The sequence below is a fragment of the Temnothorax longispinosus genome, chromosome 4 (genome assembly GCF_030848805.1).
Source record: "Temnothorax longispinosus isolate EJ_2023e chromosome 4, Tlon_JGU_v1, whole genome shotgun sequence".
Taxonomy (NCBI): domain Eukaryota; kingdom Metazoa; phylum Arthropoda; class Insecta; order Hymenoptera; family Formicidae; genus Temnothorax; species Temnothorax longispinosus.
The window spans coordinates 18619425-18638557 of NC_092361.1; the positions used below are offsets into that span (position 1 = coordinate 18619425).

A 19133-nucleotide genomic window follows, 5' to 3' on the forward strand; every position below is an offset into this window, starting at 1 on the left:
CGAACTTTCGATAAATTGTAAATACCACCATCGGGCGTTCTCCGTTATTGAAAGACAGTCGCGAACTGATTGCCGATTGCTTTCGTATCAGTGATTTCTCCCATGGCGTTTGCTTAGAGACTTATTACTGCGTCACTAAAATCTGCCGCTCTCATAAAATTTTGCGACATGCGAAACTAATGATGGTGGATATCACATAAAATTAACTATTAAAGAGAACCGTAAATCTTTACTAATTTTTAATCGAGAAATCGTGAATTAGTGTATTTAGGAATGTAGAAACAAATTATTATGATTCGAGAAACAATAAATATATAAGATACCTCAAGAATGTTTGTACTTTGTAAAAGAAACTCTTTGACTAATTTTGAGTGAATTGGGTGGACGTTTTTTCTACCTTCCATTACTCAATATTAAACACCTTCGTAACTTAAATTAAAATTAAATTAAGTCTTAAATTAGGATTCTGCAAAGTGCGCTTGAAATTAACTATAGAAGATTGAAATTTTATTATTTATTATTCAATCCTGAGTTAATCTCAAGGTGATTGTAGTTTATGAAAAACTCTTTGTTTATTATTGTTTATTCTGTAACATCTTATTTTGAAGAGATCTCGACTTCAAATTAATCAAAAAATTTCTCTAATATATAATTTATATTACACAAATTTAATCCAGGAACGGTCCGGGAACCTTATTTTTTGCATAAACGCTTACCTGGGTGTTATGATGTTTTTACACCTCAATTAAAAGTCATGATTATTACTTATATTACATATTGCATATTTTTCATTGTTCTATAATTTATTAATATTTGAGGAGTACGTATATAGATTTATCAAATATTTTCTGAAAGAAAAAGTAAGGAGAAACCAAAAAATATTAAAAAATGAAAGAAGTACGTTAAAGTTACAGTTACGCAAGCTTTATTTTTTCGACACTGGGGTATAAGAATCACCCCAGGTGACCGTTCCCAGGTTAATTGTAGTCATGTTCAATGGCACACGATAGCCAAGAAATATTTAACAATAAATAAATTTTTAACGCCGTTGTGTCATCGAGAAACTGTAAACATATGGTACAGTAAACGTATCTAGCAACGTGTCATCGTACTAACAACGGATTCGTTCTATGTATTTTCCGTTCGCGTTGGCAGTGATAGACTTGTTTGGCAAACGGACGCGAATCTATTTTGCACGAGACTTCGACATGCCGTGGCCACACGGCGCGCCTGATGTGTAACACACGGCAAAAAAATCCGATATAAATCGAATCACCGTAAAGCATACTATTGTTTGACATAGTATATGTTGTGCACGGTGCCAGTGCATCGAACAATACTCGGTAAAATCTGACGGCGAGTGCATGGCTAAAAATGATTCGCGAAACCATTCGCCGGCTATTTTTACGCTCTCATCAGCTGCGCGTGCGGTCTCTTGGGAATCGCGAAATGGGATGTGTTCGAATAAAACAATATAAGATGGTAAAAAATAAACCTGGCCCGGCGAGAGTTACACAGTTAATTCATAATGTACAGAAAGAACGCTCAAAACAACGCTAGTGAAGCTTCCGACTCGTGAAAGAGAAAGAGAGAGAGTTGATCGCAAGATTCTTTTAAATTCGCCGTTGTTCACTCTAGCGTGTTTCGCACAAAGAAGCCGCGTTTCGCCCACGGATCGCCAGGAATTAGAAGAATTTGATAGGACGAGATAGCTCGAAAATGAAAAGCGGGACCCACGTCGGCGTTCATTGTGCGCGTGAAGTCAGGCGTTCCGTTAATTAGACATAATAGAACATTCACAGCGAGATTTCACGCGCATATTTATACGGATGGCTTTGCCTGAGGTATTTCAGAAGTCGCGAGAGTACCGCGCGGAAGAGACTGGCCAGTTTCCTTTGACCCCACGGTCGTTTTAATTCCCCCCCCCCCGGCAATTAATCCCTCTTGCTCGATTAAACTCTTATTCTAGGTTTAATTAAAACTTCTTTTTCCCCGCCATTTCCAGGCGCTATTCCGGACGATAAGATTGCGCATCGGTGACGCGCGCGACTCGCCTCTTACATGGAAACTAAATCTGCCACTAATTGATTTTCGAATCGGATAAGAAAGTTCTTAACGCGAAGCAGCAAGGTAGAATTATTTTTGAATATATTGCAACTAAATGTGTGTGTGCTGAGAAACTTACATTGTATTATCGCGAAACAAAATAGAAGTAACATTCGGAATAAATAATGAAATATATCTCACGTTTAAACTGCTGCTATTGTAAAGTATAACATCGATTGATGTTCAAGTCTTTCAGGTTTTAATTTTGATAGATATTATAATTTTACCGGTTTTTTCGAAAGAAAATGGAACTATTTAATCTCGATTTGTTCGACAACTAGATATTTCGCGTTGTGCCAAGTTTCATTTTGAAGGTACGGCGTGTAGCGCAACCGACAAGCGTTTTTAATACTGCGAGTCTGTTCTAACATTAGTTGATAACGAAGCAGACGTGTGCTGAGAAATAACAGGTTCGTTTCTAGAAGGCACCCGAGTAAGACTGCGTATATTTTTGCCCGGAGGAAAACTCGTTGGATATCTACGGTGCCTATTATTGGAGCTATAACGATCCACACGATCGCCGTTATAACGATTTTAATTAAATGTGACTCTCAGGAGAACCCTCGCGTAATGGAGCGACAAATTAATTGCAATTCGAGGAAGCGTTTGATCTTTTTCCGACGCGACATTAATGTCTACGTACGCGAAATAAGTCGTGTTTGTACCGACAAATGTAATCGCTTTGTTATTACTTATTATGAACGTTTGCACTGGCCACAAAAGTAAGGCATATATATAACTTTGCTAAAAGAAGGCTCTAAATATTTTACGATTATTTCCACACACTTATGACTAATAGGTTTTATCTGAATAAGAAAGGTGTGTTTAATTTTCGAATTTACTTATCGTAACTTGAGACTATAATAAATAGAGTCTTATCATGATCGATCATGATCGACGTTATCTTTGTATTACGTTTATTAGAAATTTAATTTGTAGATGCATCTCGTTTTAATGAAGAAAATTAATTCTGAAATAGAGAAAATTATATTTTGTTTTTTGAACTTTTAAATGCCGTTTTCTACGGACGAATCGCAATTCATTCTTTTAGTGTAAGGAATTGGAGTATAAAATATCGTTAGATGGATTAAATATCCTTGCTTTGAGTCACATTTTGCTCATTATAAAAGACGAAGGAAGAGTTGCACGGACAATCTTCCTTCTACGAATTTACCACGCGGCTAATAACTCACAATTTTCCGGAAGGAACCTACCGGAAGATACGGCAAGTCTCTTTTATCGCCTATGCATCAATTAAGCGGGTGATCCGTCTTTCGTATCGTGCTACAAACATCCGATACGGAACGAGAGGGGACACGGTGGAGGGGAGGGGGAGAGGGAGGATGGGGTCCGACGCTTATTTCCCGTCGAAGTTCCCGATTAAGTGACACTTAATATGAATTAATGCCCGCTTCCTCGAGGGCGAGAACGGAGCGCAGGCAGGCCGACGGGACAGAGGGCCGAGGCGGAGCAAGGCAAAGCGAGGCGCGCGAATATATTCTGCGAAGTCGAAACCGCAACGCGACCGTAGCCACCAAGTTACAAACTATTTCGAGTTCCCATCGATCAAGTCGAAAGTCGCTTGTCGGCCGAACGAGCATGAATCAGCGAGGCTTATTGAGCATCAGACGTATCTGGAGCTCTCTCGATCTGCCGCGATCTGCGGATCGAGAGAGTACCATGGCAGAGAAAGCGGGCGAACGTTGTTTGTCGGTTTCCGGAGCGGGGGCGGGGGTACGGGATACGAAATGGAAGGGAATGAGAAAGAGACAGAAAGAGAAGGAGAAAAAGAAAGAGAGTAGTGCTGGTTCGGCGGCCACTTAAAAATTGATCGAAACCTTTTTACGACCGGTGGTCGATGCCAGGGTGGATGCTCCGAATATCGTGGGTCCAGAAGAAACGCGTCTCCACGGCGCGAGGAGAAGGAAAAGACCGGTTCGCGGTTCTTCGTGTAAGTTCGGCAATCGAGTCGCAAAGTCGTGCACATGCCGGTTACTCGTCCTTCTCTCCGTCTTTCTCGATCGTTCGCCAACATCCCTGTGTGCCATCTTTTGACGCTGTAGCGGCAGCCGGGATGAGTATGCGTTGCGTATGCGTGGAGACGAGCGCGCTACGTGCTCGCGTTCTCCGCCCTCTCATAGAATAGTTCTATGAACAGACGAAGGCTCTCCTCTCCTCGGATGAGATCTCGAGCGAGATGGAGAGACGCCTGGCAAAGACGGCGCAAGACGCCGCTGTCCCTTCGCCGTCGTCGAGGATCGTCCACGACGACTCACGTAACGCTCGAGCTAGTTTCGGACGTGCATTCAGTTCACGTCTTTTGTCTACTGTCGCTTTGCGTTTCGCTTGGACATTCGAGAAAGGCCGGATAAGTACAGAAGCTAATTCTGGCCATACCAAATGGCTTGCATTGTAGAACAACGTCGCATCCTTAGAATACATTTAGAAATCTTATAACACAATTGTTTAATCATTTAATTGCTAGACAGATAGAATTTTAGATTTATAGAAACGCATCGATTATTATTTACGCACGTGAGTACATTAAAGCGCATGTGAATAGGATCGTCTCCTTACTTTTTCGATATTTACTCGCGTATCGACGATAGCGCATTCATCGATATCTTCCTTTTTCGACGCCGGGCACGGCACGGATATCGATATTTTTTGTCGGCTCTAATAACGAGTAAAGTGTCGATGCTTTTTTCCGATACCGTGTCTCTGGTCTCGCCCTGTGCAGGACCGACCGGGAGAACGGCGAGAAGATACAGACAGGTTGCGTGCAATGTCCGCTCGTTTCTTCTCTCTTCTCTACCCGCTCGTCGCACATCGCACGTCCGTACGTCGATCGCGTGTAATGGTAACGCGGCGTACGCCCGTGTGCGTGCGTTACACCGTAGGGCGCGCGTATACGCGCAAGAAAGACGCTGCGCTTCGCGTACGAAACGCAGGACGTCCTCGTCCTACCCCGAGGTCCTGCGGTAGGCGCGTGCTCACTCCACTTGGGTGCCGCCGCTCGCCGCCGCTATGTGTGAGTGCTGCCGCCACCGGTCTCGGTGGGGGTAGAAACGATTGGTGGACGCTGCGTCGAGTTAGATGCCGAGGAGATCTCGCTCGTCAGTCGTGCGGTGGCCGTCGTACCGAGTGTTACGGTCTCCGTCGTCGTAGGGAGACGATCTCTACTCCGATCTCTATCCTTCTGTCTGCTCATCGCGTCGTCTTCGTTACCGCGGATCGCTTGGGTCGCAAAATCGTCGATCGTTTTCTCTTATCGTTCCTTCTTTCCCCCGTCGACAGCTCTCTCATTTTCTGGAATCTCGGGGCCTGACTAATTTTTCAATGGACCCTGATCGAGAAACGGAGCGCTTTTACCTCGACACCGACATCGAGGAAGTAATGTAATGTGCGGGATCTTGTAATGGCACATCTCGGGACGCGATTCGAGAAGTTTGTACGAGACGTCAATGTCGCGCGGATAACAGGGCACGTCCCCCTCGTCCAAATGCGGGATGTCGTAGCGAGACGCGACATCAGTTTGTCAGCGAACCACCGTAAGCGGATAACATTCTGATACAGGGTTGATGCCTATTAAGCGACTTGGACGTGACGTGGCTCGGTAATCACTGTCGATCGTTCTGAAGAACTGAGTCCGAGTCGAATGCGGAATTTAGAGAAGATCGCGAACAATAGAATAGCTTATCTTTGCCTGTAAGGAAACGTATATTATACGGAGCATCCGTGCCGTGTCGAACAAGTCACCGACGCTTTAAATCAAGTGATGTCATAGTGTAAACAATCTTGGATATAATTTAAAGTGTCACTACGTGATAATAGTTGCGATTTCGAGATCACGTTGACGAACCGACTATTGTTGATTTATTGTGGGCATTCGACGTCCGTAAACGCTCACCGCTAATCGGATCGGAGTGAATCTTGTTGTTGAGCGACGGAGCGAGTGGTTTTAGTGACACGTCTCGACCAGGCTTGCATGAATAGACGCGCAGTGGGCAATAACCGGTAACGTGACGCGGTGTCGCGGCGTGTGATGATTAGGAGACAGAGAACCGGTACCAAGCGCAGGCAACGAGTTCACTAAAGATGCGTGGGCTCGTCGGTCGGCACGAAGGTCCCGGGAGAAGATCGCTGTCGCTGTCATTGGCCTATTACTGCCTGCTCGTGCCAGTGTACCACGTGCTCGCCGTGACCAGCGAGCTACCGCCGAGGCTCGATTTGCCCGACTATTGTTCGTGGGATTCGCGCCAGGATGGCGCGCTCACCTGCGTGCATCGTTACACGGGCAACGACTCGCTCAAGACGAACTTTTCTCAGGCCACGAGCGAGTACGTGACCTCCATGAACATCGTCTGCGAGGACTCCGATCTGGAAGACGACAGTGGCGTACTCAGCGTGGACAGCTTCCTTCACCTATGGCGGCTGCGGTCATTGAAACTAACTGGATGCAAGTTGGTGCATTGGCCGGCCAAGTTACTCAGCAGTCTACGCGATCTTCGTAATCTGACCGTTAGAACGCTGAACGGGTACAAAACCAACTACAATCTGGAGTTGGAAAAGGGCGCTTTCGACAATATGCCGCAGATCGAAAAACTCGATCTATCATGGAACAACATCTGGCAAATACCACATCCCCTGTTCTGTTCCTTATCAAACTTGGTAACTTTGAACATCTCGTGGAATTTGCTGAAGGACATCACGGAACTCGGATTTCAAGATGTCAGTGAAGAGAAAGTATCCGAGAAGCATCCGAGACGTCAACTGGAGTCCACGTCGGCCCGTCCCCCGTGTTCCCTGGACGTGCAGTCATTGGACATGTCGAACAATCAAATCTCCGTACTGCCAATCAACGGATTTTCATCGTTGAAACGTCTCAGAGTATTGAATTTGTCTAGCAACGCGATCTCCATGGTAGCAGACGAGGCTCTGCACGGACTCAGGTCTCTCGAGAGCCTCGACCTATCTGGGAACAAAATCGTCGCTTTGCCGGCGGCGTTGTTCCGAGATGCGACCAAGTCGTTGAAGGAGCTGATATTGCAAAACAACTCTATCAGTGCGCTGCCGGGTTTAGTGACCGATATGAATCAACTAGTCACCCTCGACTTGTCAAGAAACGTCTTGACTAGCATGTGGTTGAACGCGGAGACATTTTCCGGATTGATACGCCTCGTACTCCTGAATCTATCGTACAATCGGATTAGCAGGCTCGATCCGGCAATCTTCAAAGACCTCTATACTTTGCAGATTTTAAATCTCCAATTCAACGAGATAGCAACGATATCAGCGGACACTTTCTCGCCGATGAGCAATCTACACACCCTAGAATTAGCTCACAATCGTTTGACTTATCTTGATGCTTACTCCCTGAACGGATTATTCGCGCTGTCGCTGCTGGCCTTGGACTCCAACTTGCTCGAGGGAATTCATCCGGACGCCTTTCGGAACTGCTCAAGCATGCAAGATTTAAACCTGTCCGGCAACAATCTCGACAGCATACCGGTGGCGCTAAAAGACATGAGGATATTGCGGACCCTCGATCTGGGCGAGAATCAGATCAGAAGTCTGAATAAGCCCGGTTTCCGAGGAATGTCAAGTCTGTATGGACTAAGAATGATCGGCAACGAGATCACTAACATCACGCAAGAGGATCTCGTGGAATTGCCGGCGCTACAGATCTTAAATCTGGCCAGGAACAGAATCGAATTCGTGGAGGACGGTGCGTTCGCTGCCAATCCGGCGCTTCAAGCGATTCGACTCGACTCAAATTTGTTGCAGGATATGTCCGGCATTTTTGCAAGCGCGCCCGGTCTTTTGTATCTGAACATGTCTGACAACATGATCACGCAGTTTGATTACAGCTATCTGCCTGAGAAATTACAGTGGATGGATCTACATAAAAATCTTATTACGGATCTTGGCGTCGCGCCACGGAATATGAGATTGCAGACGCTCGATATGTCGTTTAACCGGCTAACAAGGATACATTCTCGGTCGATCCCGGATTCCATCGAGCTACTGTTCGTCAACAATAATTTGATATCTGCCGTGGAGCCGCAAACATTCTTCGCCAAGACGAATCTCACTCGAGTGGATCTCTATGCGAATCTGATCGTCAAGATGAACCTCTCGGCGTTCCAACTTACTCCGGTGCCATCTAACAGGCAACTTCCGGCGTTCTACATTGGCGGAAATCCCTTTATATGCGACTGCACCACGGAGTGGTTGCAGAGGATCAATTCGCTTACGCTGAGACAGCATCCAAGGGTGATGGATCTCGAGTCCGTTTACTGTAGATTACCTTACGATCGTCACAAGTCGTTTATACCGCTGCTGGAAGCCAAATCCTCGCAATTCTTATGCACTTACAAGGCGCACTGCTTCGCTCTCTGCCATTGCTGCGACTTCGACGCTTGCGACTGCGAGATGACATGCCCGACGAACTGCACGTGTTATCACGATCAATCCTGGTCGGCGAATGTCGTCGACTGTTCCAGCTCGGGCTATAAAACTTTGCCGGGTCGATTACCAATGGATGCGACGGAGGTTTATCTCGACGGGAACAATTTCGGGGAACTGAATTCTCATTCGTTCATTGGCCGGAAGAACTTGCAGATTCTTTACGCGAACGATAGCAACATCATCGCGATCCGCAATCACACTTTCAGTGGTTTGAAGCGGCTGCTTGTGCTACATTTGGAAAACAACAAGATAAGCGTGCTTAACGGCGTGGAACTGATGCCGTTGGAAAATTTGAAGGAGCTGTATCTGCAGAATAATCTGTTGACATATATCGATAACGGTACATTCTTGCCACTGCGTCAGCTAGAGGTCTTGCGTCTGGAGAACAATCGACTCGGCACTTTCGCCCTCTGGCAACTGGGCCAGAATCCATATCTAGTCGACATCGGTTTGTCCAGTAATCCGTGGAACTGCGAGTGTTCGTATTTAGATCGCGTACGGGAGTGGATGTCCCGTAACCGGGCGAAAATCAACGACTGGCGTAGCGTCACCTGTTCTCTCGGTGTGCCCATAACTCTCCCAGCGAACGGATCGGTCATAAATTGCGCGGCATTAACGGGCACGACTTCCGTCGTCGAGGCGCATCCGCTCGAGGCTTATCTGCCGCTGCTGCTCGCCACAGTCGTGCTGATTTTCGCAGCAGTCGCTTTGGTGTGCGGAGCAATCAGACATCGTCGTACTCTGAGAACCTGGGCCGCCAGCAGATGCGGTCTGCGGGCGTGCTACAAGACCGCAGCCTTCGAGGATCAGGAGAAACCGTTCGACGCCTACATCTCCTATTCTGCGGTCGACGAGGCCTTCGTCTCGACGATTCTCGTGCCGGGTCTTGAAACTTCGTATAGGCTGTGCTTACATTATCGAGATCTCGGTGCCGGCAGCAACGTCGCCGACGCCGTAGCCGAAGCAGCCGACTCATCGAGGCGCACTATTCTCGTATTGTCGAAGAACTTTCTGCACGGCGAGTGGTCTAGGTTCGAATTCAAGGCGGCCCTGAGGGACGCTCTCAAGGGAAAGGGCCGTTCGGTAATTTTGCTTCTGGTGGGCGGTGTGTGCCCACGGGATCTCGACGCCGATCTTAAAAAGAGAATCTCGTCGCACACCGTGCTGGTATGGGGGGACAAGTTGTTCTGGCAGAAGCTGAGGTTCGCCATGCCGGACGTGTCTCCCGTTCCCGTTTTAGAGAGACCCCTGCCGTTGCCGCCGCCGCCGCCACCTCCGGTGCATCATCAATGGACGTAGAGCTGCCGTTATTTAGGTGAGAGAGAAAGAAAAAAAATATGTTCTGTCGTTTTTAGAGTAGTATATGCGCTAGTATCCGTTATGTAACAGCGTCTCTTTAATAAATTAGTACTACGCGTTTATATTCATATACTAGAAAAAAAAACAATACCCCGAAAAGTTTTATAATATTAAACTTTGTACGGTTAATTCATGAAACAATAAGATTTTATCAAGATTCGATAAAGAATAGACTCGATATTACAAATTTAGAAATGGTTTTACAATAATTTCGAATTGATCTTCCACATAGTATACATATCTGATGAATATTTACATATGAATATCTATTGCATCGTCCAGCAGATTTCGAAATATCCGATAGTGCAATTATTGTTTATTACTGTACGAAAGAACTTTTATACAAAAGTTCTGATGTTATGTGATATAGAAATGGAATATTAAATAACATTCATTTGAATGAGGTAATTTGGGAGAAAAATAAATATAACATAATGCTTGAAATGCATTATACCATATTTTCTCTTGGACGGTTTTCCTAAACGAACAATAATTTATTCACAATTATTATATATTTGTGATCGAATATATGATATTCGTAATTGTGAATTTTTTTATATCTTTATATCTTTTAGCTACTGCAATTCTAGAATTCGCATACAATAAATTATACCATATCGTTTAGATACACGAATTTCTGATAACATGACAGCAAGTATTATCTTGCTGAAGTATAATCTTTCTCGATGAAAGATCGTGTACATAACGCACCTTTGTGTCCCAAAATGGGAGTAACGTTGCTTCCGGTTGCTGAATACTTACGATAGAAAGTTGGCTAAGTACAAAGTCGTTCGTCGTTAACCCAATAGAATTCATAATCGATGTTCGCGTGCCCATAAAAGCGCCGAGCGCGTGGTACGTATATAATGGTAACGGTTCAAATTATATATAATTCCTAAACGACAGGCTAACGAGGCGGTAGTCGTGCCATTGAACGCGCTTCTAGGCGACCTGTAGCCCATTTAACGGCGACACATTTCACGCTATTGTGATCGGGGGCATGAATGAGGTCATCTTTCGGCGGTCGGTTTTGCACGAACATATGGGTCGACGAGAAATATACGAAAAGTCGCATTAAATCCGTCGTTACATGTCCGCCAGAGGCCAGCGAATTAGGAAAGTCCATCAATCGTCCGGACCATTTGTGCTCTCATAACTATTCTCACTCAATTAGCGATTAAGTTCGCTTTGTTCGAATCCTGTCCCCTGCCAGAAGCACAGGAGACCGTAAACCCGCAATCGTTCATTCTTAAATGTCGATTCCGCAATCAATCTGACGAAAAGTCCTGCATGTTGTACGATTGACGCAATTATAATGAATTAATTTGCATTTTCACACATTATTAATATAAATAGATTAATAACAATTGCAATAACATTATATAATGGATTCATTTAATTATAATTTACTTTTGATAATGTTGTTTTATCGGTCTCTAAATTATGTGGTACTAGTAATAAAATTGCGGAATTATTTATATTCAAGGAAATTGTATAATGTGATTTTAAGATATCATCATAAAAGAATAATGCAATAAACTTTGTCTTCGCATAGCCAGAATTGCTAGATTAGGATATAAGAAACTCTTGTTAAGTTTTGCTATCCTTCTCGAATACTTTAACTCAGGACCCATCATATTCATATAAGAAATAATATCAGCAAGTTGGGGACACAATATTAATTTTGACACAGTTAAAGAAAAGATAGCATTGTGTGCATATATTTTTAGGCTCCGAAAAAGTTCGAAGTCTAAAAATATAAAGTTAAAGGCGTGAGCACAAGTCTAAAAATATAGGTTTCATATTTAGAAAACGTTGGAAAACAAAACATCTTGCTCATTTATTATTGTCAGTTTTTCTATATTTTTACTACAAAACATGAAAAGCGTTGCAAAATTGTTCAACGTGCAATAGTGTTAGTCATCAGAATTTACAGTTACAAAAAAAGAGATGTGGCAAATACGTAGGTACGTTATTGCGTTATTTCTATATACTGTAATAAGTATATCTACCGTATTTAGTATTTTGCTCTATAAATTTGCTACAATAATAATTAACTATAGTAACAGCAAATAGTAAATGCAACAGTAACAACAAATAGTAAAACATTTACTAGAGTTAAAACTGGAATTTATATCTAATAAATATATGAAATTAAATAAATTAATTAACTAATTAAGTCCTAGGAGATTCTACATGCGTTTTTGTTTCAAATCCTTATAGCTCGGATTCTAATCAAAATTTTTAGACTACAATTGGTATTTGGATAAAAAGAATTGTTCTTTCCGAAAATCTAGTCGACGATGGGGTGTGATATCTGGAAAAAAAAAGAGAGAGAGAGAGAGAGAGACAAAGTTAAAAGTGCAGGAAAAATGTAAATGACCCCTGCTTTTTTACTGACAAATGTTCAAATAATTTTGTTTTTTTGAATAGAGTTTTTGTTATTATTATATAGGTACTAGAATAAATTGATATAGGTATTTATTTTATTTGAGTCATCTATAACAAAAATTTTACTTAAAAAGGTAGAGTAGGAATCATTTACTAGTTAAATATTTGTCAGTAAAAAGGCAGCGATCACTTATGCTTTTTTTTACCTTCACTTTTTTAACATATCTTTTTCTTTTCAGATATCTTACATATTCCATTGCCGACTAGATTTTCGGAAAGAGAAATTTTTTTTCTTTAAATGCCAATTGTCTAAAAATTTTGAACAGGATTTGAGTTACAAGGATTTAAAACAGAAAAGCGCGTAGAGACCTCTTAGGACTAAATGGGTTAAGAAACTTTCACTATTAAATCTACTTGAATATTTCTTTTTCTCAATATTTTTGTAACAAAGTCTTCTGTCTTTATCATAAATGACAAAAATCTCTCTTTTTCGCTTTATTTAAGTTAATGATAATTAAATTATATTTTATTCTCTTTGTTTTCACGTATTCTCTGAAAGGAAATTTTAACCGCAATTATTTAGTGGTAATAATGTAATAATTGTCTAAAATAACTCATTATAGCACATTTAACAGTAATTTTATTTCGCATTCTGTTCTCCCGCATCGGGAAATGACGAACAATTTCGTGATCCGCCTATTCGTCCGCCCGACTCGTGCCTTTGTAATCACCAGCCGAATAGAATTATCTCTGTCACGCAGATCGGCAACGTGGAAAAGGGAGGCCGAATGCGACGGACGTTACATTAATGCCAGCGCGACGCGCGGGAAAATTAGGAAAGTCAATTGATCGTCCGATTCCCCGCAATTCCGCAACAATGCCTTTCTCCCCTGACCACAGACTGCCAGACAGGCTCTCGATTTTCTTTGTATCAGGTGACCGACCATTCGCCGCGTTAACTTTCCGCGACACGCTTCAGTTTCAGCTGTTACCCGAGAGCTCCGCGCGAAATGGTGGTCATGGCTCGAAAGGGCGAGCTGAAAATACGAGAGGGGCTGGGGAGAGAAGTCCGGAAGGGCCCTTTTTACCCCATAAACTTTCAGGTTTAGACCAGGCGCCTGCGTGGTCGACGCCTCCATTAAAAGCTAAGCCGCCGATAAGCCGCATCGATATCAGCTCTCTTACTCTCTTCCTCTTTTTCTCTCTTTCTCTCTCTTGCTTTCCCTCCCAACGGGATTACGTAAAGAAGTTATTTAGCCGGAACACGGAAATGCTTATTGTCACGTTAGCTCGCGAGTGCAGCGGCCCGTCTATTCTCACAATAGTGTGCCGTAGCCGTTCTTTCTGCCGGATAGACCGCAAATGGATGCGATTTGCAAAATCTCGAGACACTTGCGCAGAGAAGTCGAACGGAGAATCTCACGTTTTTTTATCGTGATTTATCGCGTCCTATACGCCTACCGTTAAAGTCGGGATTTCGTTGTCAGTTTTCGGTTTCGAGTATGATGATGTACGACGCGGACGTCGCGGCTGGAAACAACTTTTTATCGATTGAGCTATCATATGGTAGTCCGTAACGAGCGTTTAAGCACCCGTCGCGCGGCAATTCGACGTTCGTCGTGCCATCGTCGTCGAATTCAGCCCCTTTTCTCGACTTCGGACGGAAACTTACGGCCATGTAGAATAGGACTCGTTAAGGGTAGTTTCTCGCGTATTTTCGGTGATGGAATTTCCGAACGTTCGCGACCTTTTCCTCTTTCCCGTGCGATCCTTCGGGGAAACCATTTAACTGCTCGTCGCGCGATAACGTCATCGCAAAGGCAGGGCCACGGAGCTTTTCAATCTTCGTAGAGAAAAAAGTGCCAGGCGGTCGCAAAGTAAAACGCCTTAATAGAACTCCCGTCGACGGAAGAGCGTACTCGAATTGTCTACGAAAGAGCAGGTAGAATCTTCGATCGTAGGTATACCTGCCTGCGCCATTCGTTCTTGTACTTGACAAGGGCGCGCCCGAGTCCAGAAGACAAATGGGTTGGCTGTCGACCTTGCATACTCTCTTGGAGAAAAACGAACAAGAAATTGAAAAGTGATTTGTATACTAATTCGTTTCTCGCACGCACGTTGGTGGGCGAGCATATATTTCGGTGTTCTAAGCGTTCCTCCGGCGCGAGATGGCCGTTCATTACGCTCTCCATACACGCCACGTCTTAGTCATATTAGGGAAACAAGTGTAGCTGAAATATGCTCTCAACTTCCACCTGAGCGCGTGTCTCCTAATGGGATCTCGTTTAAAATCGTGGGAACGAGACAGGAATGTTTCGAATAATTTTGGATCAGATTGTATCATGAATCTAATATAAGAAAAAATATATACATATTTCAATATATAGCACATGTTAAGTCATCTTATTTAGATCGGCGCCTAGAAAAACCGAAAAAGCTACATGTCGTGGCTAATGTCTGCGCGCTGACTTCGCGTTGATTTTTGCAACAGCACGATCTCCACGCTTCGTTACATGCCTTATCCGAAATAGCGCTCGCATATACGTAATCTAATGGATTACGTGTCTAAAAGTCACGCATCGTGAAAGGAAATAAGAGTGACGGCGGGTCTGTTCGAGTAGTTGAGCGCGCGAGTTTTTTCGTACGTGCGATGCAAGTAAATAAGCGTGAGCTAGACCTGCAGACCGGTAATCGATGCTCAGGAATTCCTGCGAGAAAATGTATCGCGAGAGACGAGATCTAACGATGGGAATGGCCAACCATCCGGGGAGATGCCAAGTTTCTTAATTATTAGTTTCATAATTACGCCCGAGTTAATTGTAATATCGCGAGCTCGGTGTATATATATATTTTTTTTTCTTCGTCTGGATCGATTACTTATTCGTGCGCGTCTGAAAGCATCGCGCCTCCAAATTAATTACAGTAGATGCTACGTCTTTAGTATACCTTCGCTCATTATAATTTTCTACACGTTGTACAAACTACGCGATAAACTTTATGGCACGTATTACGAGGAAGATTATATCTGAGCGTCAATTATGAACGCGTTGAGAAAGAGTTGCATCGTTAATCAAAATGTGAAGATCACAGCAGCTTACACCAAACAGACGAAATCGAAAAAAAATTGATTAATGGAACGAGATAGAGGATTCTAAAAACAGAATAGTAATAAGCCATACTGCTAAGATTAGCGAAAATTCTGTATCAACGAAATTAAAATGGAGTATTAAATTATCTCACGGTTCTACTTCGAGTTATTCTGTATTAATATTTCTTGGCCTTGAATCAAAAATATTTTAAATTTATTCACGTTATATTATTGCTCATCTGTCTCATTATTTTCATATATCATGTTGTTAACCAGATTCATTAATATTACAGCTAAATGGGTTATCAATGAAAATCTATTATGATAATTGTCATCCATTTCCATTAGCCTCTAAATTATTAACTTGCTTAAATTGATTAAATTTTAACATAAAGAAATAAAAATAGAATTTCTAATAATTGTGTCAAATACAACATCCTTATTCAATTTTTCCATTTACACAAATGCTTGATAATAGCAGATTATCTTAGCATGATGTAAACTACTAAAAAATTTGTAATTCTTTGTAACTTAATACTTTTAGTTAAAATTGCGTGTACTTTTGTTTTATCTATGCATACAAAAATTGAAGTATATAGCCTAAATATCTAAAATATTTTCAATCATCTTCAGCGTTTAGTGCTTTCCAACTAGCAATTTTAAAAATTGATTTTATAAGTTAATCAAAAACTCTAGATTTAATTTAATTTAAAGAAATTTATATTTATTAATTTAATTTAATGTAAAAGATATGTACTGTTTTTAATGACATTTATTTGATTATCTTTTAGAAGCAACTGAATTGATATAGATAAAGATAAAAAATAATAAGTGTCAATCGATATTATAAAATCAGAAGGTATTGGCAAAATTCATCTCATTGTAGACTGTTCGTTCACGCGTGTGTACGCGACTCGCAAAAGAATCGATTCTCACAGACACAGAAGGTCGTGCAGGCGTATACTGACATCTCAGAGTATGAGTCAATGAGCCGGAAGACTTGTTCCCGGTGATTCTCGAGAAAGAGCGACTGACGAGGGACGACGAGGGTTTTCGCGTATCGACGCGAGTACGGTATTACATTTCCGAGATTGGCATATCGCTCGCCAATACACCGCGGGTGCATTGTCCATCGTCGTTGTCGTCGTCATCGTCGTACCCGGCAAAATGCACCTCGGAAGCGTCCCCGAGCCCTCTTGCCCTTTCATTGTCGGTTCGACGCGCGGTGTTTTACGGCGAGCTTCCCCGTTCTTCCGCCAATGCATTCCGAATTGTACGCCCCGTTGTCGTATACCTTCGGGAGGTCCTATTCTCTCTCCGGCTGTTCACCATTGTGCCCGCCTTTAGTGCGGGCTGCCGTCGGAAGCCGGTGGAAATGTAACTCGTGATGCCCGCGCACGAAACGAGTCAAATAAGCCGGCGACGAGTGCACCTTCTTCACAATACCCGGGAAAACTCCCGAGAGCGTCCAACGTTGACATTTCAAGCGAACGGGGCCGCTCGTAAAAGTATAGTACGCAGTCGGAAGATCGGTTTCGGCTTTCACATTCGGTGACAGACGAAACGCGTTATCGACATTCAATGTTATCGGCATGCAACGTTACCGGATTAACCATCACTGTGGAATGGAGAAGTAATGATCAAGTTCGTGAGACTGATATGCGAGTATTTCAATCTATAATATCGCGAATAATGTATCATTCTGTATCAGATACATTTATAACTAATTAAGAAATCTCTAAAGTTTCGTTTTTTAATTATGACTATTATATGACAGATTATTATGCAATCAGATATATCTTCTTACTTCCAAGTAGAAGTTTAAATTAGTATTATACTGGATTAACTTATTTCGTCTCTAGAATCTTATCTTGTTACATAGTTCAGAAACTACTGATATCTCGACGTTTTATTTAAGGAAAGAGCGATTCTAATTTAGTCGAGAAATCTGTTAAAGATAAAATCGGAAATTTCAAAATAGTTTGCACATCGCGCCTAAGGAATTTAAAAGAGAAGGCTTAGAAAGAAGCTGGAAATTCATGGCTGTAATGTTTTCAAAATGAGATGCGTGACGGATTCGTTCGTTCCAGAGACGGTGACGTGGCGCGCGAAGTTATGCGGTTTTATGACGACGGCTCGCTATACGGTTGCTTCTTAGAATCTTCACTAATCTTATCGAGTGCTGCCGGTATGCCCATAAAACACCTGCATCCGTGCGACATTTGAGGAGGTCGCGGAACGCTTTTATAGTGCTTTTAGCTCGACTTGTACTCGCGGCACTGTCATCGTCACTTCGCGGCTTTTCTTTCAAGCCCGGCGCGCGCGACGCGGAAGAACAGCGGGACAGCTTCCCAGTAAAGCCGTTAAACGACTTATCTGTCGGTGTATTTGGTCAATTTGGAGAGCATCTTTTCCCTTTAGCACCCCACGATTTTCTACGGTCGCGAATACCGCACCACGCCCCGGTATATAGCCTTTATCCGAGTTCCCCCCGCGTCTCACTTAAGCACCACTCCGACTTTTAATTCGTGCTGCTTTTCATCTTATCGCGCGACGCTTCTCTCCCTCCTTTTTATTAGCGTTTCTGACTCGCCCTTTGCGTTCTTCGAGGCTCTTTCCCTTGAACAATGGAAAACGGGCGACAGCTCGCGCGGCACGACGATGCGACTCGAGGGGAGTGCTCTTGAAAAAATTTACGCGGCCCTCCTTAGACACTCCGCGCGATTTGTATACTTTATTTCGAGCCCCTTCAGCTTTTGCTCAGCCACGCCTCGCGAATCTTAATAGCAAAATATTTGTCGTATTAATGGATTCTTCTTGTACGGCGCTGAAATCCGTATTACCGATATATTTATACTCGTAAAGATACGCATGAATGTATAATGGCGCTCCGCGCACGCGATTACACGCGATCGATGCGGCGCGGAATGGAGCGGTTATGGATATAAATGCCGGCACCATAAAATATGGTTACATTGACTACCTTTTTCTCTCTCGGTGTACTTACGAGCCACTCAGTGGTATATCAACGAATATAACGTTTGGCTGCGTTTTCCCCTCGCGAGTCGTCGCCGACTTAGTGCCGAAGGAACCGATGTGACTCACCGCAAGGGACCAGGCGAATTTTCGGTGGATTCATAGCCACGCATAAATCGATACGCTTCCACCATAAGGTACTGGGCGGCGGCATGGGAGAGAACGAGAGATATATATATATAATTCTTTTTTGTACGCTACCTCACGTACGCGTCCCGCGAAAGCCGATTCCCCCGTACGTGATTTACAAATTTACGAGTTAGAGTTAATTTGCAATTTACGCGTTGCGGATCCGTGCCGGTTACAGCGCGCGAGGCAACGCGGTAACAAATATCGGAGTTAATTCGCTCTCGATTCTGCAATAAACGAAGTTAGCGCGCGGGCATGCCGGCGATACTCGGGCGAGAGGCCGGCCTTAACGCGAATACCGAGCGAGAAAAGGGTTTCGTATGTTATGAATGAAAACAACGCGCGGAGCTGCGCGCCACATGTATATATACCTACTACATACATACATACTGTTTTATTTCTAAAAGACTAGAATACTTTGCTGCGCCGCTGGCAAAATGAATCCCTTTCAGATGTCTTGTCCGCTTTTTGAGCGTCGCCACAAAAGTATCTCGATTTTCACCAAGGAAATATTTATAACTCCGCGTATAATACAGTATACAACTATTTTCAT

General features: G+C 43.2%; 1 protein-coding gene across 1 annotated transcript in view; it reads left to right on the plus strand.

Annotated features, from left to right (window-relative positions):
- The first annotated feature begins 5211 nt into the window (after positions 1 to 5211).
- The window catches only part of Toll-6 (Toll-like receptor 6), a 50685-nt gene continuing 36763 nt past the window's right edge, over positions 5212 to 19133 (plus strand). The window contains exon 1 of the mRNA XM_071775446.1: positions 5212 to 9892. Within this exon, the coding sequence (XP_071631547.1) occupies positions 6205 to 9876 (3672 nt within the window). The 5' untranslated portion in view covers positions 5212 to 6204 and the 3' untranslated portion in view covers positions 9877 to 9892. The remainder of the gene's footprint in view (positions 9893 to 19133) is intronic.